This window comes from Pteropus vampyrus, unplaced genomic scaffold (genome assembly GCF_000151845.1).
Source record: "Pteropus vampyrus isolate Shadow unplaced genomic scaffold, Pvam_2.0 Scaffold283, whole genome shotgun sequence".
In the NCBI taxonomy this organism is placed as follows: Eukaryota; Metazoa; Chordata; class Mammalia; order Chiroptera; family Pteropodidae; genus Pteropus; species Pteropus vampyrus.
Window position 1 is genome coordinate 2,122,492 of NW_011889064.1, and position 25,127 is coordinate 2,147,618.

General features: G+C 33.8%; 1 protein-coding gene across 1 annotated transcript in view; it reads left to right on the forward strand.

Annotated features, from left to right (window-relative positions):
• The window catches only part of LRP6 (LDL receptor related protein 6), a 113,986-nt gene that overhangs the window by 80,386 nt on the left and 8,473 nt on the right, over nucleotides 1–25,127 (forward strand). The window contains exons 8-19 of the mRNA XM_011376031.2: nucleotides 608–824; nucleotides 1,528–1,817; nucleotides 3,093–3,319; nucleotides 5,262–5,446; nucleotides 6,086–6,412; nucleotides 10,067–10,269; nucleotides 11,987–12,198; nucleotides 13,166–13,356; nucleotides 16,058–16,267; nucleotides 18,336–18,461; nucleotides 22,781–23,017; nucleotides 23,670–23,780. Coding sequence (XP_011374333.1) covers nucleotides 608–824; nucleotides 1,528–1,817; nucleotides 3,093–3,319; nucleotides 5,262–5,446; nucleotides 6,086–6,412; nucleotides 10,067–10,269; nucleotides 11,987–12,198; nucleotides 13,166–13,356; nucleotides 16,058–16,267; nucleotides 18,336–18,461; nucleotides 22,781–23,017; nucleotides 23,670–23,780 — 2,536 coding nt within the window. The remainder of the gene's footprint in view (nucleotides 1–607; nucleotides 825–1,527; nucleotides 1,818–3,092; nucleotides 3,320–5,261; nucleotides 5,447–6,085; nucleotides 6,413–10,066; nucleotides 10,270–11,986; nucleotides 12,199–13,165; nucleotides 13,357–16,057; nucleotides 16,268–18,335; nucleotides 18,462–22,780; nucleotides 23,018–23,669; nucleotides 23,781–25,127) is intronic.

Below are 25,127 nucleotides of genomic sequence, written 5' to 3' on the forward strand. Positions count from 1 at the left end.
GTTTGCCACTCTAGGGAAATTGCTGATGTTATGAGAGTGTCAGAATGAATTTCATAATGTTAATTTTAAATAAAAACAATTAAATTAAAAAATGTACTAAGTGGAAGAAGTCCTAAAAAAGACATCAACTCTGTTTACAAGCTGTGTGACCTTGTAGCAGAATCTGTTTCCTTAGATGTAAAAAAAGGCAAAACTCTCAGGATAAAATAAAATGTTATAAAACAAATGCAATAAAATAATGTATGTGACTGTATGTTATAATTTGAAAACAAACATACAAGCAAACTTAAGGTAATGGTATTTTTAATTTTTAAATAATCATTTAATAGAAGAGATACATGCTAAATCTAATATTGCCAAAAATTTTAGAAGGAAGGGTAATTAAGAGATAGGAGAAATAGAGGTGAAACGTGAGCTTATATTGAGTATTTGAAATTATTCTTATTAAATCAGCATTTTGCCATTTTGAGAAAGTATTGTAATAGGGATAACTAAGATGACACTTGGATTTTGATGTAACAGGCAGTTGGAGTTATCATTTTTATATACATGTTAAGAATAAATACACATTTTTTTCTCTTCCTTCTCTTTAAACTTAAACTTGAAGGTTATGAATACCGATGGCACTGGGAGACGAGTACTAGTGGAAGACAAAATTCCTCACATATTTGGGTTTACTTTGTTGGGTGACTATGTTTACTGGACTGACTGGCAGAGGCGTAGCATCGAAAGAGTACACAAACGAAGCGCAGAGAGGGAAATCATCATAGATCAGCTCCCTGACCTCATGGGCTTAAAGGCCACAAATGTTCATAGAATCATTGGTAAGTAATTCCAAAAATCTCTTAGAGGTGGAAGCCAGGAATGAGAAAAGGTAAAGACAGGCAATAGTTTATAAAGCAGCATTTAAATTGTTTATCTTTTGAGGGAATATAGAAATCATCTGTTAACCCTTTTTTCTAACCAAGACTGGATCTTTTAAATGTTGGCTTAGTACTATGCCTATATAGTTTGAGTTGAAGGGGTAAACACACAGTTCTTCATCAAAAGAATTCAGTCCTATTACATGAATAATGTAGCTTATTTTAAAGCTTACTGTGGGTGCAAAGGAAAGTATTTTGCCGTACGTTTATTCCTTATTGATCAGCCAGGGAGTTTTGACCTGCTTCATTTCCAGCCTGGGCTAGTTCACCTCTCCATATACAGCCTGGTGGTCCCCCACTCCTGGGAGGTTACCATATTGATGCCAACGTAGTGAAGACACCTGATTGCCATAGTGCACTCCTGGTCTCCAGCGATTCTCCTGGCTCAGCCTTTCAAGTAGCTGGGACAACCTGCAACATTGAGCTGGGCCTTCTATTCCCTATTAATCTTCATAGTGCTTCTTTGTGAGATTAGACTTAAAACTCTAGATCTGGGAGAAGATTTAATCAGAGGTTTTTGTGAACCAACTGCTTAGCCATTTTAAAGTGAAAATGTGTTATGTCAATATGTTCTGTGTTCTTTTATAATTCATTTATCTTCTAGGTTCCAACCCCTGCGCTGAGGAAAATGGGGGATGTAGCCATCTTTGCCTTTATAGACCTCAGGGACTTCGCTGTGCCTGTCCCATTGGCTTTGAACTCATCAGTGACATGAAGACCTGCATTGTCCCAGAGGCTTTTCTTTTGTTTTCACGGAGAGCAGATATCAGGAGAATTTCTTTGGAAACTAACAATAATAATGTAGCCATTCCGCTCACTGGTGTCAAAGAAGCTTCTGCTTTGGATTTTGATGTGACAGACAACCGAATTTACTGGACTGATATATCACTCAAGGTTAGCAAAAGAATTGGAATATTAAAACTGGGGACTAAATGGGAGAGCTTCTAGAATTTCTCAGTCTTCATGCTATGATCAATCTCTCTCATTGCTTGATAGACAAAGTTCAACAAAAACCTTCAACTTTTAAAGGAAATCAAGGGAAGGGCCCATTCAGTATTTTATTAAGTACTTTTTTATGTAAGATACTTTTCTTGAGTGTTCTAAATTTGTAAGACCTAATCTTCCTCTACTGTGTTCCATTTGAAGATAATGGAATGGCATTTTCTACAGGTGGAGACTAAGCAGTTGAATGCTTCACATAAATGGCTTTTAGAGACTTGACTCAATGTATTTTCAACAAAATTTAGGAGCTTGACTGAGGTAGAAAATGCCAATTATGAATTATAGCACAACTTGATTTTCTTTTTTCTAGAATAAATACTGAAAAGCATACTGAGTGATAAAGTGGAGTTCTCATAAAATCTGGAGAATAATCTTTTCTTCTTCTAGATGGTTTTGGGCTTGTTTCAGATAACTTGTGTAAAATGTTTAACATGCAAAAATCATGGGTTATTGAAGCCAGAGTAGGATTCTAGTAGTGTTCAGTAAAATCTATTAAATGAGTGAATAAATGAAGTAAATAAATAAATCTTAGCTTTTATTGTGTGACCTTCTAAGTTTCCCCATTTTGAAAATAGAGATAATGCCTATCTTTCAGGGCTGTTGTGAGGATTAAATGAAAAAATATGTGTACATGAAGTACCTAGGATAGTGCTTGACAGGAAATAGCAGCTATCATTAATAGCTTGAATTATGATTGTTTTAAATTTTAGGGAATTCAAATCTATAGTAGTAATATGATAATGGTATTATGCATTTTATAAGGTATAAGGTTATTGAGATCTTAAATTCACATCATGGCGTGGCACATGCTATCAAGCACCTTCAGAAAGCCAATTACTAGTTAAGAGTACAACATTCTGGTCATATCTTTTTTACTTAATTACTAATAAATTTTAAAGCACAGTCATTCCACTGTCTTATTAGAATAAATTTTTAGTACTTGAGAAATTCAGAAATTTTTCTGTGAATTGGTAGTAAAACTTGAAGTCACAGTTATTTATTAGAGATATCTTTTTTTTTTCTGTACTCAAAATTTATGAATTGTGTTAAGAAACTCTGCTGCTGGTTCTTCTGGATCTTCCCACTCAACAAAACCCGAACCAAACATTCTGTCTGGAAAGTTTTGTCTTAACCTCTTTGACTTTGTTGTTAATCTTGTTTTTGCAGACCATCAGCAGAGCCTTTATGAATGGCAGTGCACTGGAACATGTGGTAGAGTTCGGCTTAGATTATCCAGAAGGCATGGCAGTGGACTGGCTTGGGAAGAACTTATACTGGGCAGACACAGGAACGAATAGAATTGAGGTGTCAAAATTGGATGGGCAGCACCGACAAGTTTTGGTGTGGAAAGACCTAGATAGTCCCAGAGCTCTTGCGTTGGACCCTGCTGAAGGGTAAACAGCTTTATGTATGCATTCTTTACAACTACATTGTGCATGGGCTAGTTATGGAGTATATTATTGATGGCTTAATGCTTATTAGAAATCTGACAGCTAAACCATAGATAAGCTTTATTTTAAAACCATTAGTTGAGGAGTCACTGATTTAGAATGAATAATTACTAGCTAAATTTTACTTTTGTCATTATTAACATTGGATGAGGAAAGATTAGTGAAATGGATTAATAATCTAATATTACTGCTCATATATACCAAGTAAACAGCCTTTTTAAAGATATCAAGTTTATATATGCTTATACCCTCTTCTTAAGTTATACCAGATTCCAAACCTACTAAACTCATGGAAGTAATGTGTGCAAAGAAACAACTGCATTAAAGAAAGCTCCATTTTAGAATATTTGTTAATTCAAAATGGACAGTTAGTTTGATCATTATTATAAGCTTGGACAAACTTTGGTATTAAACAACTAACTTTTTATAAATTAACAGTAAACTATTTACAAAGAGATGATCCTTCTGCATGATTTAATAAGTTTTAGAAAGCTAGCAGTTAAAGAGTTCTGAAATTTGAATAGTTCCACTTTTAAAAGCAGAAGTGAATAGTGTGAGCATAACAGGTATATTTTACAATATCTATAATTAAAAATACCCTGAAATCACATTTACTCTATGATTAGCTAGTTAGCCATCTAATTAGAAGGCCATATCAAAGGCAGTTTCCCTGTGCTGACATGTTGTGGTTGGATTATGGTGATCTTTTACTCTAAGCATTAGTTACCAGACAGATAAATTTAGTAGTTGGGACAAAGGACTCTAGTTTATGTGGGTGCTGGCAACTGTGAAATTTCTCTCACAGTTGTTTCTCTTTGGCTTTTGTGGTGTGCACGTGCCTGTTAGCTGACAAATAGAGATGAAAACATAGTCCAAGACTAACTTTTCAGAAAAGCATGTTCATATATTGCTACCAAGTCAACCATCACCTGACAGGCTAATGAGTAGTGAATGTCTGTCTTCAGGTATTAGATGAGAGCTGACATGTGGAGTGCTTTCCTAGTCCCAGTATTCAGAGTATCTTGAAACTAGCAACTTACTAGTTTAGTTGAAAGGGCATTCGGCTAAGGATTAGGTTCTAGTTCTAGCTCTGTCATGTGATTAGTTTGAAGACATTAGACAAATCATTCACATTTCTTTTAGTACTTTGGCCTCCTTGTCTATAAAAAGCCTATAGAACTGTAGGGCTACTCTAAGTGAAAAACTTGAAAAATTAAAATAAAAGCAAAAGAATATTCTAAAATTTCACAGCGATTGTAGTAGCAGTGTTCACTGCCCAGCTGACACATTAAGGGATGATTCATTGCTCTTATACATATAGTATGTTCCCTTGGACTGTGTGTCCAAATACATTTTCAAACTTTGCTTTTTTAACTTCAGTTAAAGCCTGTTCATTTGTATTTTAATGTACTCCTGCAACTTGTTTTTGGTGCGTGTTGATTACACAAGTTGAAAAGTAAGTTTAAAACTTTAGAAACTCATATTACTTTTATTCAGAAATACATAAATATATTTTATTCAGAAGTGAACCAGATTCAGAGACCAGAGCTTTAATCCTTTTCTATCTTTTTGAATATTAGTTTTATAAATGCAAGTGCTGCAATAGGAAATCATTGGTTTGTTTCCAATTCCTAGGTTTTGGATGGAATACATTCATTGGAAAGACGAAGGAACGCTGACTCATTTCCTTTTTAGGATATAAGAAAAAATATTTAGTTGAGGGTGCCAAAATAATTGAAAAATTATAGCCATGATTTTGTTTTACCAATTTCCTTGATTTAATGTGTATTTTCTTTAACATTATTTAGTTAACTATGCATGAACATGACCTTTTCTTCCAAATAATCAAAAGTGAAATGTTAACTGTCCGTTGTTTTGAATTTAGATTTATGTATTGGACTGAGTGGGGTGGAAAACCTAAGATAGACAGAGCTGCCATGGATGGAAGTGAACGTACTACATTAGTTCCGAACGTGGGGCGTGCAAATGGCCTAACTATTGATTATGCTAAAAGGAGGCTCTATTGGACAGACTTGGACACCAACTTAATAGAGTCTTCAAATATGCTTGGTAAGCTTTCTTTTTTTTGGTTCAGACACATAGTAGTATATTGTTTTTTCTATGCAAAAATCAGAAAAGTTGCTATTACCATCGTTAGATACTATTAGTAAAACTTCATATGAATGTCTAGATTCTTCTTTTGTCTGGCATTGTATTCTGTTTATTGTTACTAATAGAGGGCCAGGTACTTGGATTCACACATCTTTATTATGTGGAAATTTCATTATTGTTGTGCTTGTAATGGAATTTGTAACTCCCTAGATATTCCTGAAGTGACTTTTTATACGAGCAAAATATACTATATTCATTTCCATCTTTTTATGGAAGGCAGAAGAGAAGTTGAACTATAGACCCTAATGGAGAGAAAATAAGACCACAATCAAAATAGACCATTTGTAGGAGTTTTAAACAAACTCAGTGATTTATAGCAAGAATATAAGTTGGAAGCATGGGGTCAGACTGCAGATGGATGGATTTCAGAGGACTGGTCTGGTTTTAGAATTGCTTTTAAATGAATTGTTCTACTTTAAATTGCTTACAAATGTAATGTTTTATGTGTTATAGTTTGAGGGAGGGGGCAACAAGACTCATATTCTCACATATTTTATCCGTCTGCTTTTCCCCTGTCTACTGCCTTTCCGAAAATAGGACTCAACCGTGAAGTTATAGCAGATGACTTGCCTCATCCTTTTGGCTTAACTCAGTACCAAGATTACATCTATTGGACGGACTGGAGCCGACGCAGCATTGAACGTGCCAACAAAACTAGTGGCCAAAACCGCACCATCATTCAGGGCCATTTGGATTATGTGATGGACATCCTCGTCTTTCATTCCTCTCGGCAGGCAGGATGGAATGAGTGTGCTTCCAGCAATGGGCACTGCTCCCATCTCTGCTTGGCTGTGCCAGTTGGAGGTTTTGTTTGTGGATGCCCTGCCCACTACTCTCTTAATTCTGACAACAGGACTTGTAGTGGTAAGCTGCATTCCCCCCATGAAAAAAACTAAAATTGGAGAAAGGATTTTGAAAAACACTGTAGTTCTTGTTCTTCTTGGAGTAAAAAGTTGTAGAAGTCCAAAGTTGATCATTTATTTAATAAAAGAGAAGGACTAACGGTGGAAAAATACAATTCTTTATTATTTTTTTTTAGATGATAGTTGATATTATGAAAATTGATATTATAGAAAAATTAAATTTTTTACTCTTGAGCATTAAATAGTGAGTGTAAAATTTGCATAGCTTTATTGAGAGATAGTCATGCATATATGCTACATATAATTCATATTTATTCATTATAGAGGAAAGGAAAAGTAGTGCAAATAGTACAACAAAGAGAATCTCCAAAATACAACCTTCTTGTCCTTTGAAGTTCATAGAATATGCTAAAGATAAAAAATTTAAGTGTATAAAAGGCCAGGCAGAAAATACATATGAGTAAATTTAGCCCATTATGCAACAATAATAAATAGAGGGGAAACTAGAGAGCACATGCTCTGAACATAGTGGGTGGTCGCTGCTTAATTCCAAGTGATGTTACTAGATATTCTTAGTCATGAGTCCAAAAATTTTTTTTTTTTTGGCTGCACTGTCTCTTGATTTTTAAATGTTAGCAAGTAATGCATATTAAACAAACACACACAGACACACACAGTGCTAACAACAACGAAACAGTGTGTAACAAAACGCTATTGGCTTAGGGAAACCTAGTTTATGACTCAGGTATACATGGATGCCCATGTCTTGATGGATTGACAACAGCAAATTGGTAAATATGATAAAGAAATAGAGATTAGGTCAGAAAGAAAAGATTCATAAGAGAGAAGTAGGGTATGGTTCTCTAGGGTAGAAGATAAAATTGCTGTAGGATATTGGGTGTTATTAACTATCGAAATTACTTTATTCCGTGTCTGAAAGTATAAGAAGTCATACAGGAAAGGATTTAGTCTGTTCTGATACAAGGCTTCAGTTGTGAAAAGGAAAGAACAAAAGTTTATAGTTTAATGATTTGGAGTCTCTGCCATAGTAGTTTTGTGTTTTCTAAAGTAAATCACATAAAATTTTTAAGCCTCGAATTTTCTCATTTGTAAAATGGGAATAATAGTAAATACTTTGTAGGATTACCATGAAAAATAAATATGATATAACATGATTTGATTGCTGTGGAGAGTAGATTTGAAGAAGAAAAGAAGTGGTAACAGCGAAGTCAATCAGCCTAGTGTGGTAATGCCAGTAGATTTGGACTGGGGTGTGGCAGTGAAGATGGAGAGAAGCTGATGGATTTAAGGTATATTTTGAAGCTAGAATGAACAGAACTCATTAATGGGCTGTATATGGGGAAGGAGAAGGAGGGAGGAAGCAAGGTATGAATTTTAGATTTTTGGTTTGAGCAGTGCAGTAGATAGTAAATGAGGAAGTATAGAGAGGAAGGTTAGTTTTCAGGAAGAAAAAAAAATTTAATTTTAGGTGGGTTTATATTCATTTTCCTATGGGGCATTGCAATGGAAATACTAAATAGGTAGTTGGCCAGAAGATTCCAGAGCTCAGGAAAGAAATGAGGGTGCAGATAATAAATTTTGGAATTGCCAGCATGTATTTAAAATGGGAAAGAGTACTTAGGAAGAAGATTTAGAAATTTGGTCAACAAACATTTCCTGTAAAAGGCCAGAGTAAATATTTAGGCTTGTGAGTCCTATAGTCTCTTGCACCTACTCAACTCTATCCACTGTAGCATGAAAACAGCCATAGACAATACATTTTAAAATGTGACTGAATTCTGATAAACGTTATTACAAAAACAGGCAGGAGGCCAGGCTTAGCTTGTGGACAATAGTTTGCCAACTCCTGGTATAGAGAAAAGAAGGGATCTGGTAACCTAAAGAGTTCTGGTTGAAGAGGGAAAGCTTACAGTGGACACCGAAAAGTAGCAGCCAGAGAGGTTAAGAGAAAGACCAGGAGAGAGTAGTGCACAGAAGACGAGAGATAAGCTTGCTTCAAAAAACAGCTGTGTCGGATGCTGCTGAGAGATTGAGGAAGATGAGGCCTAAAATAGTATCCTATCCATCGGATTTTTGAATAAAGAGGTTATTAGTAACCATGAAGAGAGTAATTTCAGGGATGTAATGGTGAAAGAGTAGATCAAAAAGTGAATGGAGACAAGGAAGGGGAGGTAGTATATATAAATGTCTTTTTCAAGAAGTTTGACTTTGAATGGAAGAAGATGAGGAAAATAATTGATAGGGAATTGAGACAAGAAAATGGAAAGACCTTTTGAAATCATTATGAGTACATGTTAATTGGTGAGTGAAGGCCATGAAAAATCAGTGCTGTGAGTATCTCTAATATCTGTCTTTGGTTACCTTTCTACGATAGATCAAGTGCTTCAGGAAGCTTCCTGTTGTATGTTCTTTTTATAATGAATACTATTTAATATTTGTGTAGAGGTTTATTAGATTTCAGGAAACGTTTAACACAGAAGACTTGCCCTCAAAAAGTTTTCCAACATTGTGTAATGTACTCCCTGCACTGTGTTTCAAAAGCTAAGCCAGATCATGATTTTCTGATCAGAACCTTACACTGGCTCCCCATTTCACACAGAGTAAAAACCTAGTTCTTACAGGTTCCTACATGATCACCTCCCCGCTTTTGCTTCTCTAACCTCAGCTTTTACTACTCTCTCCCTGTTCTCTCCATGACAGCCACACTAGCCTCATTGTTATTTTCAAATACACCAATTACTCCCCATCTCAGAACTGTTGTACCACTTATTTCCTCTGCTTGGAATATTTTTCCTGCAAATATTTACATGGATATACTTCACCTCCAAGTCTCCCTCTTGTGCTTCACAGGAAGACTTGGTCTGCCCTATTTAAAATTTGCAAATCATCCTAGCATTGCCAGTTTCTTTTTCTTTTTCCCATAACACTTGTCACTCTTTGATGTACTATATAATTTATACATTCTTTTTATTATGTTTACTGTTTATTGTCTGTTGGACTATAACTCCACAAAGCAGCATTTTTATCCCTCTTTTTTCACTGATATATCTTAGGTGCCTAGATTAGTGCTTGGCAAATAGATAAATTTAAGAAATTGTCATTAAATAAAAGAGTGAAAAAGCAGGGCAGGATTTGGAAAAACACATGTGCTCTTCCATTCAACACCTTGTAAGTAAACTTATGCAAAGAGGTTAAGTGACTTAATTAATATCAAGTGATTAGATAGAGAGCTGAGACTGAAACCAGTCTTGAAGTGTCTTCTTTGACCTGTGGAGGCCCAGGCTTCCTGCTACCCACAAGAATAGATTATGGAGGAATAGGATTATTCACTTGATAAACAGGGAGAATTTAATATGTTTTTGTCAAACGTTTCACTGAAATCAAGTCTCCTGTGATACCACTATGGACAAGATGGGGAAAAATAGGCTAGGTGGCTCTGCCATTGAGTAAATTCATAACTGGTTTGGTAACCAGAGTGCTGATAAGAAAGTTTCTGGGAGCATATCAAAGGTTTTTGTCCTCAGTCTTACCTCTCTGTCTGTTTTGTATGAGATATAGCTGCAAGCTGATCAAATCTTTGAGTGATACAGACTTAGAGTAATTGTGTTTCATATTTGCTCTTTTCTTTTTTAAGCTCCAACTACTTTCCTGCTCTTCAGTCAGAAGAGTGCCATTAACCGCATGGTGATTGATGAACAACAGAGCCCTGATATCATCCTTCCCATTCACAGCCTTCGAAATGTCCGGGCCATTGACTATGACCCACTGGACAAGCAACTGTATTGGATTGATTCACGACAAAACGTGATCCGAAAAGCACAAGAAGATGGTAGCCAGGTAATTCAGAGCTCAGTGCAAAATACATTTCTTCTGCCTAGTAATTAGACTAACCAACACTCCTGTTAAGCCTTGATTTTGTGTGCGCCTGTGCGTGTGTGTGTGTAAAATTGAAATTCTAGACTGAGCAGCTTTTTTTCCCTTCTAATGATCTTTGAGTAAATAACTTTTTGATAATGCTATTGGAATGAAAATCTTATTAGGGTAACTTAGGCTTATATATTGGTAGTGAATTTATCACTCCCACCCAGATACATTTTTACATATATATTTTTTTCATTATGATTCCCTCTACATGGAGTGTTGGAAGCTTCAAAATCTAATAGACCTTGATTCTGATCTCAGCTTTATCCATCACTAAGTTTTTTATGAACTTTTTGGCTGAATGGAATGTAAAGCATATATTCTATTACCTATTACATGATAGGGACTCAATAAATAACAATTTGTTACTAGTTAACTATTTTCTGAAAGGTTTGGTGGATAGGAAACATACAATACAACCTTAGTAAAATTAAAAACATTTAGGATATGTTATGATTAATTCAGAGATCTTTTTTTTTTCGTTTTGAGTAAATATTTGCTGATTATGGTGTGGGAATGAGAATATTATCTACAATTCTTACCTGTATGTACATACCAGTCATGGTTTATATACCACTAACCATACTTATTTACTTTCTGTGATCAAGTAGTGTTAGACTGGGATTACTATAAATAATTATTTGTCATCTTCTTCATGGCAGTGATGTTAAGTTTGATTTTGAATGTATGAAAATTTAGAGAGATTAGATTACTAATTTTTTATATGTCTTATCTCACACAAAAGAGCAAACAGATAATGTATTTAGGACTGCTGAGGGGTCGCTAGGGTAGAGGTATAATTATAGTGGTATATTGCAAATACACCTTACACTGTTGTAGGCCAGGACTGATAACTAGTAGAGAGAAATTATAGCTGTTGCTATATAGCCAAGGACACAGCAAATAAATAAGATAGCCTCATTATGGAATATATTACCTTAGAGATGCTAAGTAAATAAAATATAATTTATTCAGGTAGAACAGATAAACAAAGCTTCTCTTTTTGCTTGGCTTTGTAAAAAAATTTTTTTGAGGGGGTGTGGATTTGAGGATTAGAGAAGGACATGATTGATAGATGTGGTTTGTAGCCCTAACTGATGTTGTCTCTAGGGCAGGATTTCTCAACTTAAGCACTGTTGACATTTTTGGACTAGATAATTCTTTGCTGTGGAAGACTGATGTATACGCTGTAGGATATTTAGCAGCATCTTGCCTCTACCCTCTAGATGCCAGTTATACTCCCCATAGGCGTGACAATCAAAAATGTCTCCAAACATTGCTAAATGCTTCTGCTTTTAGAGGTATTTCTAAGGTGTAGTTCTAGCCATGATTGTCTATAAGAGAGAGCTGCCAACTTCTCATGTTCATCTCTGATCAATGCATTATCAGGTTCTTAGACCAACTAATATAGCTTAAGGTCACGCTTCTGCCCATGTCATAATAACCAAATATTTGAAATACACGTTAACAAAGAAGCACATTACTCATAAAAAATGTATCAGTAAGAAAAGTCTCTTGAGACTTCTTCTCAGGTATGTGACCACATAAGTGTAAGCATTGTGAGTAATTGCCTCAGGGCTATCTGGTATGGAGTCTGATTTTCTATGTGTTGTGTGTCTTTTTCTTTCCCTAGGGCTTTACTGTGGTGGTGAGCTCAGTTCCTAATCAGAACCTAGAAATACAACCCTATGACCTCAGCATTGATATTTATAGCCGCTATATCTACTGGACTTGTGAGGCTACCAATGTCATCAACGTAACAAGGTTAGATGGAAGATCAATTGGAGTGGTGCTAAAAGGCGAGCAAGACAGACCTCGAGCCATTGTGGTAAACCCAGAGAAAGGGTATGTTGCTAAAGTGACATTCAGATGTCTTGGCATCTGAGACCCTCATCAGCTTTTCTTTTAAGCCCTTATTTATTTATCTGTAGTGTCCTGTGCTCCACTGAAAAACTTGGTATTCTCTATCTACTTGCCTCTGCCTTTTCTTATATCCTTGCTTTCTCTGATTTTATTGCCTAGAATTTCCTTTCTTAGTCACTGTTGCTTTTGTTCTAATTTCTCCCCACACCTCCAGGACCACTGGAACTGCAGCATCCTTCATGAAGTTTTCCTTGATCTGCCCCATCCTCGGCCAGATATGATTTTCCCCTCCAAATGCCCAGCACATTGGATCTCTGCCTCTCTAGTCATACCCAGTCCTTTCTAAATTACCTTATACTTTTTCAGTCTTATATTTCTTACTAGACTTTCGGTTCCTTTGTGACAAGAACTAATATGTCTTCTTTCATTTGATACAGAGCTTTGCCTTTAATAAATAGTACTTATTTGCATCTGAATAAATGATAAGGAATTCAGCAGGGAAAGTAGCTTACTTCAAAAAAGTTACAGGAAAGAGATGAATTCTAGAAGTTAAATATAAGAAATAATTCATATATGACTTGTTTTTAGTTATGAAATGGACTAATTAGAAAAAGAATTTAAAATTTTGTGTCCAGATCTCTGGTTACTGCTCTTTTATTTATTTTATTTTATCATAGTATTATTTCAAAAGTGTAGATGTGCCTATGTCTAACACTTCATTTATTGATCCATGAAAGCTAGCTCCCTCAGAAATTCTGTGTACTCTTTGTTACTGTTACTGAAAGTAAAAAAAGTATCTTACGGCCTTTTAAAAAATATACTCTAAAACATTTAAAAATAAGATTTAAAAATGTTATTCTACCTTTTTTTTGTTTTAATCAGCAAGAATATTCTCATTTTGTATGGTTTCTTATTTTGTTAAACTTATTGTTTCTTCCTTTCTCTTCAGATATATGTATTTTACCAATCTTCAGGAAAGATCTCCCAAAATTGAACGAGCTGCTTTGGATGGAACGGAACGAGAGGTCCTCTTTTTCAGTGGCTTAAGTAAACCAATTGCTTTAGCCCTTGATAGCCGATTGGGCAAACTCTTTTGGGCTGATTCAGATCTCCGGCGAATTGAAAGCAGTGATCTGTCAGGTGCCTAAAAAAAATGTGTTCCTTTATTTTGATTTGGGTTATTGAGATGATTCATCCATAGCATTTGTATTTTTCTTCCACTGTATTATTTTTGTACACATTTCTTTACAGTTTTATTCACTAAAAGTAATCAACATCGACTTGGTTCGGAAGCACTTTTTCTTCAATCATCAGTATGATTACTCCCTCTGTTACCTAATAACCTGCCAATTTTCTTCATTTGGGCTCTGTAAATAATATATTTCTAATGGATGTCTTCTCCTTTTTTTAATTCTTCTGCTCTAGTTTATGTTCTCAGCATCTCTAGCCTGAATTCTAACCTATGATGGTCTCTCTGCTGATTCCCTACTCTACTTTCACTCCCTGAAAGTTTACACACTTTTCCTAGTTTAATCTTCTGAAGAATGGTTTCTAATCATGTCACTTCTCTACTAAAAAAAATTTTCAGGGTAGTCTCATAACCTGAAGAAAAAAAGTATAGTTGTACACTTAAGTTGGTATTTGCCTTTCACAAACTCGTCATCAAACTCAAATGATCTTAACATTCCTGGTGTTTTAACCAAATTGAATCATTTGTTGGTCTTCAGATGTACTTTTACTTTCTCATTTCTCTACAGTCCTCTTTACAGTCAGAGTTACTTCCCCTCCCCATAATTTCTGATGTCCAAATATTCTATTTGGCATCACTCTAGTGATTATAAAAATGAAATTAAAATAGTACACTATTTACATCTGTCAGAATGGCAAAAATATGTTAAAGTTGATTATACCCAACTTGGCCAGAGTGGTAGAAAATGGCATGCTCTCATGCACTTTGGTGGAAGTGGAAATTGGTAGAACCTTTTTGGAGGGCAATTGCCAATAAATCTCTCTTTTAGATTCTGTCTTAGAGAAATGCTAACCCAGTGTACAAGGGTATTTATATAATCTATTACAGAGAAATAATTTCTACTATATCAAGTGTATACAGTATTACAGTCGTTACAACAAACGAGGTAGCTCTGTGCAGTGACGTAGAAGGATGTATTTTAAAAAAATTAAGTTCATTGTTAAGAACTAGTTTTATTTAAAATTTAATATTATATTTATCGGCAAATTGTCTTCCAAATACGTTGTATTTTTACAACATATACACACATATATATACATATACACATATGTATGTATACTATTAAGAAGCATATGGATATATATGTTTATTCTTTGAGAAATATGCAACAAAATAAAGCTCTGGAAGATTAGTATACGCTAATACATTGAAGTTATTTATTTCTGTATCATTTGAATACATTTGTATTTTTTTTTAAAACTAAAGAGTATTCTGTCTTTCTGGGTTCAAATGCTTCCCCTTCCATTATGCCTTCTCTGGTTTCAAATAGTCATGCACACACTTATGTATGTGTGTGCACATATGCTTAGCATGATATATTCTTGCTTTCATCTAATCACCGATATCTCTTATATCATCTTTAATTTGTATAATTGCTATTTATATCAATGTTTTAACTCTTATTAACATTAAAGGGTTTTTTCCCCTTCCCTTCTCTGTTTCTCTTCATTTAGGATGCTTATTTTTTGTTGTAAGAGTAACATGTTCATTAAAGACAGTTTAGAAAATTTTTAAAAAGAAAATATTCAAAGCACTATCATTATTAACACTTTAATAAGTTAACTTTCATTTTTTATATCACTTTCCTGCTCTTCTGTCCTATTTGTCTTTATGAGTTTATACCTTAATTTTTTGCCACTATTTAGGTAGATTTTTAGGAAGCAGCATAAAGTAAATTTGTGTATAACCCACCATGAATCTGAATGTTGACTTAGGCAATGTCTTCTCATATTTCCCCACTTTTCTCCATTTATTAAAACTTCGCTTTATGCTTACCTCTTTCCTGGAACTTTCCCTGATATTTTCAAAGTATAAGCTAATGGTTTTTTGATAGAATTCATCACTTAGGAACTATGAAAATATTCTATAGATATTTGAAGAACTATTATGAAGAAGAGAAAAGGAAGAAATATGTATTCTTTTCTTTTTGAATGAGTGAGAAGCTATGGGGGTGGGAAGAGGGGCACAGATTTCAGCACACTGCGAAAGAACTTTCTCACAGCTCAACAATAGAATAGGTTGCTTCTTCAGAGTCTGGGTAGTTCTGTGTCTAGAATATTGTAGAAAGAGTTCTGACTTTGAGGTGAGGCTTGAACCTGGTAATGCTTTGAGTCTGTTGTTTTTTCTGTATTCTGAATGGCCAGGTGGGGTGAGGGTGGAGTTGTTCTTCACAGATGCCTCAGGTGTACACAGTGAATGTGTGAGGGCAAGAGCACAGAGTTCTGGGCTCACCACTACTACAAGTACTGTTCTGACATTTTAATATGTTAGAGCTTTTCATAAACTTTAATTTGAAAACGAGACTTTGCTTTAAAAAGAAATTAGAATCCTGCTCTAAGTTCTTTTCTACGTTTCTCTGAACTAGAATATTTAGTGTGTATTGGGCCTTACTTGCTCTTGATTGCGCTTGAATATCTAGTCTGTTACCTGTATTTTGGTATGTATATATCTTCTAAGAATGATTTTGGAATTTTGTGGTAGAGAGCTTATATTTTCCTTTTTAATACACGTAGACTCTAACTGATATTCAATAAATTGTTGAATGTATGACTTGACACACATGAATTATTTCTTTTGAATGTGCTTTCCAAGGTGCCAACCGGATAGTATTAGAAGACTCCAATATCTTGCAGCCTGTGGGACTGACTGTGTTTGAAAATTGGCTATATTGGATTGATAAGCAGCAGCAAATGATTGAAAAAATTGACATGACAGGTCGAGAGGGTAGAACTAAAGTCCAGGCTCGAATTGCCCAGCTTAGTGATATTCATGCAGTAAAGGAGCTGAACCTTCAGGAATATAGTAAGTGCTGCTGGTGTACTGTTGTTAATTGCAGGGTTCGTGCTTAAGAAATTAAGATAAAATTCAGATGTTCTTTTGTGTCTTCTTACCTCTTTATTTTTAAGATTTTCATGTTCTTTTAGTTTTGCCACTTTTAAAAAACTCTTCATGTTTTTATAGCCTTATATTGAACTCATCTAGGAGCTTTTTCAAATTAATTATCTTTTCCCCGTAAAACAGGAGAGGGGGAAAGGAATGCTCTTACTCATTTTCAAAAATTTCCCCAGGTACAACTAAGGCTTTGCTTGTCATGCCTTCTCTTTCTCTCCCTCATACCCTCTAAGAATACTCATATAAAGCATTTTTTTTTTTTTTTTTCTCCCTGCACACCCCATAGTTGGAACAGAAGCAAAAATTATATTTGTATAATGATGAATAGAGTTATGGAATAATCTTATTCTTGAGCAAAAGCAAAACAAACTTAAAATTAGTGTGTCAACTTAGAGCTAAGACCGTGCTTAGTAAGTGTTGTTTTCCCTTTTTGGATAAATTTTTCAATTCTCAGCTTAGAAAAGTAGCCATAAATATATATTTTTTTTATCTTATTGAAACTTTTGAAAATGGCTAATCATCTTGGACTAGTTTCTTGTTAATATGTGTCTGTAATCAAAAGTACTCAGCAGTCACTGCTATGGGTCTTACATGATTGTACCAGGAGTGCTAATGTTAAATGAAGAACTAAAGAGAGAACTATTGAAACTCAACTTCCCAGCACAGTACTTTCAAATCAAAGTGGATTATGAAAGGAGAATGGAGGAATGAGAGCACCACTGCTTGCTTCTTTAAACCTTCATTATGTTATCACTCGTTATGAACTTAGAAGTTAAGTTAGAGGCATTTCAGAATTAGGAAGTTGGAAGTGTTGCTCTTCTATGTTATGAGATGTAACTCATGCTGAACATTTAATAGAAATAAGGTAATCATGACACATTAGCTAAGTTATTTATTCAGTTGATATATGAATATCTTATTGTAGAAAATCTCTGTGAAGGTTTTCAGAATTTCCCAGGGAATATCTTTTTTAATAATTCAACATTTAAATATGGTTTTATATTTGGAAAAACATTTTTTCAAATTTCTAATACTAAAGAGAATGAGATTTTTGTCAAAAGTGTCATGGAATTAAAAGATTTAGAAGCACTGCTATGTAGTTTGTGTATCCTAATATAATGACTTGTGTCTCTTTTGGGACATCTGTGTAGTATAACACAACTGCTCATTTGTAGGTAGCTGACTCCCTCAGTGTTATCAACACATACTGAAGTAAGACTGTCGTGTTCGTGAGAAGAGAGTCAGATTATAAATGGGTGGCTACATTAGATGGTATTCTGTGATGATAAGTGTCAAGTTGCTTTTAATGCAAGCTAAGTAGAAAATTCAAAGCAGTGATTTCATTAATCATAAACAACTTCTGGGACAGATTTTGAAAAGTTGCTGAGTGTATTTAACTCAAATATGAGAAAATTAAGTATTTGTAACTTTTCAGGTTATCTTTTGCAGTTGACTAAGCACATAGTTTTATTGTTTCTTACTGGTTGACTTCCATGTGAACTTTTTTTCCTTCTCACAACTCTGATTTTCAGTGAATTCCTCATTAAAATATACTTTTTGAGTAAAATCACCTTATCTTTTAAAAAGGTTAGAATTTCTGAGTTAAAATCTACAGGTTAGAGGAGTCTTTATATATTAAATTGAATAATATCCAGGTCTCAGCATTCCCCCTACAAATTTTTCTAGTTTCAATAATCAGCTTTTCTTATTCACAAAATTAACATGAGCTGTACCATTACCTTGCTTAAAATACTTTAAAATATTTTATTTATAAATATATAAAGACAGTGTTTTGTATTTTGAAATAGCTGTCCTCATTTTCTTATAGATCTTATAAGGATGGAACGAGGAATTTTATTGTGTGGAAATAAAGTCCAAGATGATTTTACATTTAGTTTTCTTGGTTAATTCATAAATGATTGATTTTTGACTAGGCTGTCCTCCCTCCTCCCTTCTTTCTTTTTTTTTTTTAATATAGGACAACATCCTTGTGCTCAGGATAATGGTGGCTGTTCACATATTTGTCTTGTAAAAGGAGATGGTACTACAAGATGCTCTTGCCCCATGCACTTGGTTCTGCTTCAGGATGAGCTGTCATGTGGAGGTAAGTATGTTATTTTCTTGTGCAGTTCTAAATGCCAATTAACATGTTCCATAACTTAGTCTAGCATTCTGTGATTTGGCAGTGAAATTGTTCTTTCTCCTAATTTGATTGGTCTCTTGTATCTATTCATCTGCACCATACTGACTCTTGTGTTATTGTAAGAGTGAATCTATTGTGACAAGTGAATAGATATAACCTAATCCTGAGACTAAGACAGCAGTGCCCTATTGAGGGAAACTCATCCTGTAAATGAGTGTATTTCCTAATAATAGTAGCTTTTTCCACCCCAGATGCTAACAAGATGAATTAATTCTACCTCTTATAATCTTCATCCACTGAATTCTAGATTCTATTTAGTTGATGTATCATTGCTGGAAATATATCCAGTGAAAAAAGTATTTTTTTGTCAAATCTATCAGCAGTTTCCTGTTTTTCTTACTTATTTAGAAAAAAATTTTAAACTATATTCCTGAGTAGTGATAATGTTATAGTGAAATTGGTTCAATCACTCATGGAAGTATAACAAATTAGTGCATTCCTTTGTTAAAGCATAGTATGATAGCATCAAACACCATAATAACATTCATCCCCTGAATTCAGAAATCCTATCAGGTAATTCTAAATTAAGTCAACTGAAGAAAAAGACTGTTCTCTCTAATTTAAAAACAATCTAATTTCTAATGATAGGAAAATTATTAAGTAACTGAGTTTATACAGCTATTAAACATTATGATCATAAGCTGATGTAAAAATGAAGCCAAAATTTGGCTCAGGTGAAAAAAATATGTTAAAATGGTGTTTTTTACTATGATGACAACTACATATAATACATATTTCTGTGAACAAAGATCGAAAGGGCTTATACACAAAATATAAAAAGACATTGAGAAGATGGTATTATAAGAATATTTTATTCTAACTCCTAAGTTTTTGAAAAACAGCATGTGTTGAGTAGCAGCTGTGAGGCACTCTAGACTACAGGAGATTTGAAGATCTTTGAGATAGAGCTTAAAGTTTGGTTGCGAAGATCAGTTATGTACACAGTAAAAGTTAAGCTCTGGTTCTTGGATTGTCTCCCCCAAAATAGCAAGTGTTGCACAACAGTGTTAATGTCCTTAATGCCACTGAACTGTACCCTTTAAAATGGTAAACTCTTTAACATGTATTTTACCACAATAATAATTAAAAAAAACAAAAAAACCCAAAAACCTGTTTCCATATCAGGGTGCTAGAGTATTTAATAAAGCAAATCTTAGAAAATTTACCTTTATGTAATGTTAACAGATAAAACTGAATCAAGGATATCACCTTCCATTTAGAAGTCTTTCAAAAGACCTTTTGATTTTTTTTCTTTTAGTGTATGTATTACATGAATAGTGTGTTTTAACTAATGTGTACAACTGTGTTACAAACACCCAAATGAAGACATACACTATTGTCATTAAGAAAAGTACCGTCATGTCCATTCACTTCTTCCAGAAGTAACCATTATTCTTATTTTTATCCCCATAGCTTAGTCTTGCCTGTCCTTGAACTTTATATAAGGATCATGATATGAGTACTCTTAATGTCTGGTTCTCTTGCTTAATATAGTATTTTTGAGATTCAACTATACATTGGACTGTATCAGTAGTTTTCTTCTTTTTATTGTTAAATATGCCACGATTTATTATTCTTCCGTTGAGGGACATTTTAGTTGTTTTCAGTTTTTTGTTACTAAGAATAAAACTGCAGTGAATGTTGGTGTACAATTTTTATTTTATTTTATTTTACAGTGGAGATAAATAAAATACAAAATCTAAATTTCTCTGCCTGACTTCCAAGATGTTTTCATTTGAACCTATTACCTATCCATCTCATTTTGTATTCCCAACCTGCTCACTGTTAATTTGGCTATTTTGAGTTTGATGATTACTATGACATGTTCTGTTTTGTTTTGCCACTATGGATTTACCTGTGGTATTTCAGGATGTATTTTTCTTCTTGCATGCCCATCCTAAATCTTACTCATTTTTCAGGGTGCAGCTAGTTTCATGATCTTTGAAACCCTCACTAGCTGTTCTTCACTTTTCTCTGAATTGTAGCTGTTACCACAATTTGCATAACATAACATGCAATTCAGAATAACGGAATCATATGTTTTATATTCATTAGTTTCTTCTTATCCTCAACCAAATTAAAGTTCTTTAAGGACATGGAACATTTTTTTTTTTTTTTAATTTTTATTCTCCACACGATCTAGTAGTGTTAGCTGAATATACAATAGACTTAAATTCCCTCTGTAAACAATCTTTCTGATTCCCCATGTAAAATGTTCACCTGTAATCCACAGTATTCTCTTTTAAAGGTAAAAGATATTCTGATTTGTGGTCATATAATAAAGTTATTGTTTTCTCTAGAGAATTTACTAACAGACAAGTTTTTAAAAGAAGTCAGTGAGCCTGTGATATAGTGAAGGCAATAGGCTAAAGATAAGGAGATTGCCCTTGTAGTCCTCTCTTTTATTAATGACTATCCCTTGTTTATAGGAAGCTCTGTGACCTTGGGCAGTCACTTGGCCTCTCTGAGCCTCAGTTTCCTCATTTGCAAAACAAAGCAATGACAATTCTCAAAATAGTCTCAGCATATTTTTGCATTTAAAAAAAATTATTGAGGACTCAAAGAGTTTTTGTTTCCTTAGGTTATATTTACCTTTATTTACTATAGTAGAATTTAAAACTAAGAACTTAAAAAAATATTTATTTAAAAAACAATAATCTTTATGTGTTTACAAGTTAAATCTGTTAAAAAATTTATTTTCTAAAGCAAAATAATTTTAATGAGAAATGTGGCATTGTTTTTACAGTTTTGTAAACTCTTTAATGTTAGGCTGAATTCTCATGTCTACTTGTGCATTCAATCTGTTCTAATAAGTAGTTCAGGTTGAAATATATGAAGAAATTTGGCCTCATATAGATACATAATTGAAAAACAGGATTATAATAATAGCCTTTTCAAATAATTATGAATATTTATCTTGAATTCTACACCAAATTTCGACAGATGACAAGTGGCAGTTTTCTATAGGTTTAGTTGCAAAGTGGAATTTGAAACTATATCAGTTAACTTTCCATAGTCTTTTATATTTAAATCTGTAGATCTATTTTGTGCTCTGAATGGATGTTTTACTATGCATGATTTTGTAAACCTATACCTTGGTCATTTGGAAATATTAGAATTTCATTCAGAAGTTCCCAGATCTTCAGATTTTGATGCATTTCATTAATATCAAAAGATCACACGTTAATTTCACCACCAGTCTCATCAGAAAAGTCTTTAAGTACTGGGAATCTGTCAGGCTTACAGTGCTGGATACAGGTTTTCCAAAATTATCATTTCTGATTGAAAGCACCAATGTTATAATTTGCCACAAAAGCATGATGTTATGATTTGCTGTTGTTTTTCTTGAAATAACAGGCTCACTTTATTTTTTAAAAACTTCCTGCCAAATACTCAAGTGTAAATAACTATAATTTCTCTGTCAATTCTTTCAAGTAAAAGTAGTGCTCCATTTTGGATTGAGTCTATTTAAAGTGCTTTCCCTTAAGAAACCATTATACTTAGATGTGAATGTGAACTTTATGCATACTTCCCATTTTATCAAACAATATTGAAGGTATATGTACTCAAAGTTGATTTTTATATAATTAATATTTTTATTCATTAAGAACATTTTTAAATAAGACTTTTTTTTTCTTCTGTGAGTTTGTGACTGTATAGATACAGTGGCTACAAGTACAATTTGGTGTCTTTGCTTTGAATCTGCTAAAGTGCCAAGAGTTTTCCCACCATTTCTTTTGTAACATCAGTGAAAATGTAGTGAGAAAGGCAAGTGACATATTAGCATTATTATAAACTAGTTTGACATTGTGACCCTGAAAAAACCTCAGGGATTCCCAAGGGTTCATGGACCACTCTGAGAATCTCAGAGCTAGAAATCTTATGAATTCTAAGCTAATTTTAAAATATATAGAGGTTAATGATTATAGTGATTATTCATAGGTTATGTGTGAGATTATAATGAATTGGAAATATAATCTACTTGAATTGTAGTATATGAGAAAAGTTCTGCCTTATAGTTTTGCAAGTTAGTGAATCTAAATGAAGTAGTGTAAACATTATATTTCTCTTCTCTGATTAGATGAGATGGATTATAAATTTTATCTATGATAGTGTTTTGTATATGCTCATTACTAAATTAGCTTCATTCAGGTGTGTTTGTACCTCTGTGTGACAGTTATTTTATTTTTCTCACTCCGCCCCATCTTTGTTTATTGCAGAACCCCCAACATGTTCTCCTCAGCAGTTTACCTGTTTCACGGGAGAAATTGACTGTATCCCTGTAGCTTGGCGTTGCGATGGATTTACTGAATGTGAAGACCATAGTGATGAGCTCAATTGTCCTGTGTGCTCAGAGTCCCAGTTCCAGTGTGCCAGTGGGCAGTGTATTGATGGTGCCCTCCGATGCAATGGAGATGCAAACTGCCAGGATAAATCAGATGAGAAGAACTGTGAAGGTATCTCAAAGTCCTAGGAACCAGCTGTGTAGTCCTTTTTCCATCACGTTGTTTTAAATTCAGAGCATTGCTATGGCTCCATGGTAGATTTGAGATTTTCAAGTACATTCGTCTTTATTATGTCTAAGGATAGTAACATGTTCCAAATTACTGTTTTAATTTGCTTAATGGGCGTGAGGTTTATACACATTAATAAGCTTTGCAAATTGAGAAATGAGGCCAAAAGATTAGACCTTCAATATGTAAAAATAGTCCTTGTTTCCCATGAACTCTGGATTAGTGAATTTATGAATTTATTACAATGTGAAGTAATTTCATATTTTCCTCTCTCCACTATCCTTTAACACGATAAAAAAAAAAACCCTCAATAAATTCTCTGGAATTCTTTAGTGTCTAGAAATGTATGTAGAATTCTTTAATTCTTAAAATTATTAGTGAAAGGTGAAATTTAACATAAAAAACAAAATAGGAAATTTCCTGCCGGCTTTCCTTTCTTCTTTCTACCAATGGAAATCCCCAGAAAATAATTTTTAAGATATATCTAAAAGTCTAGTTTGTTTTTCATTTGCACCCAGAAAGTACTTTTTGACTCTTGCGAGTTTGTCTTTACATTATAGTATAAATAAGAAAACTATTTGTATTTCTTTCCCAGTGCTTTGTTTAATTGATCAGTTTCGCTGTGCCAATGGTCAGTGCATTGGAAAACATAAGAAATGTGATCATAATGTGGATTGCAGTGACAAATCAGATGAAGTGGAATGTTGTAAGTAGGACTACAACCTTGTATATTACTCTTAAGGGAGAATTTTTAAAATACATTTTCTTTAAGTATGAGGTTCACTTATCAATATTTCCTTATTAAGAAACAGATATTAATGTTAAGCTAGTTATTTGTACTACGGTTTTTTTTTTATGTTTTGCTTTTAATAATCATTAAAGACGGCAGTTTTCTTAGGCACAAAAATCTTCACAGAAACATTTAGTAAAGCATCGGAAAAGAATATATATTGTTTTGCCACAACTAAAGAAATTCTTAAACAATTTACAGGCATACCTCAGAGATAATGCAGATTTGGTTCTGGACCACTGCAATAAAGCAGATATTGCAATAAAACGAGTTACATGAATTTTTTGGTTTTCCAGTGCATATAAAACTTATGTTTACTTTGTACAATAGTCTATGAAGTGTGCAATAGCATGATGTCTAAAAAAATTGTGTACATACCTTAATTAAAAAGTACTTTATTGTTAAAAATGTAAACTCATCTGAGCCTGGTAGAAAAATAGTGCCGATAGACTTGCTCAACGTGGCGTTGCTACAAACCTTCAATTTGTAAATCAAAATCTGTGAAGAGTATTAAAACAAGGTATGCCAGTAGATAGTGGAAATCAGTCAGTGGTCTCAACCTTAGAAAAATTAGTCCATGTTTAACATTGGTTTATTTCTTGACACATTTCCACCAGACTCTCAGTAAATTTAAGACCTTCTCTAAAATGCAACTTGAGGTTACTTGAGCCATCATATACCCCTAGGCTTAGAGACTCTAGGCTGAATAGCTTATAGTTTCTTCAGGGTTTATAACTATTGACCAATGCCCTAACATAAAATATATCCCAAATTGATAAACTTAGTTCTGAGTAGAATTCAGCGTAAGCTAGGTCTTTCTTGTGAAAACTGATTTAATGGAATTTAGATAGAACTCATTTAAAAACTCTTTAATCTTAATAAAGACTTTAAGCTGATATTTTTACAGATTCAAATGGAATTCTAAGACTTTAAGAATCTGTTCATTTATTCTTTAAGCATATACTGAATACCTACTATGTGGTGAAGCTACATGGTACCTGTACTAAGTTTCTCAAAGTCCTCTGTGGTTGAGGTAGTATTAAGATCATGGATTTTAAAACCAAGCAGAGATGGACTTGAGTTCCAGCTCCACCTCTTACCAGCAAACAATTTGTTCTTATTAAACCTTATTTTCTTCATCTTTAAAATGAAGATAATATTTAGTCTGGTGGATGTGAGAAAATTAAATGATTTAATGTATATAAAACATATAGCCTGACTCATAGAGGTACTGTTGATAAAAGAATGTGATACGGGATATCA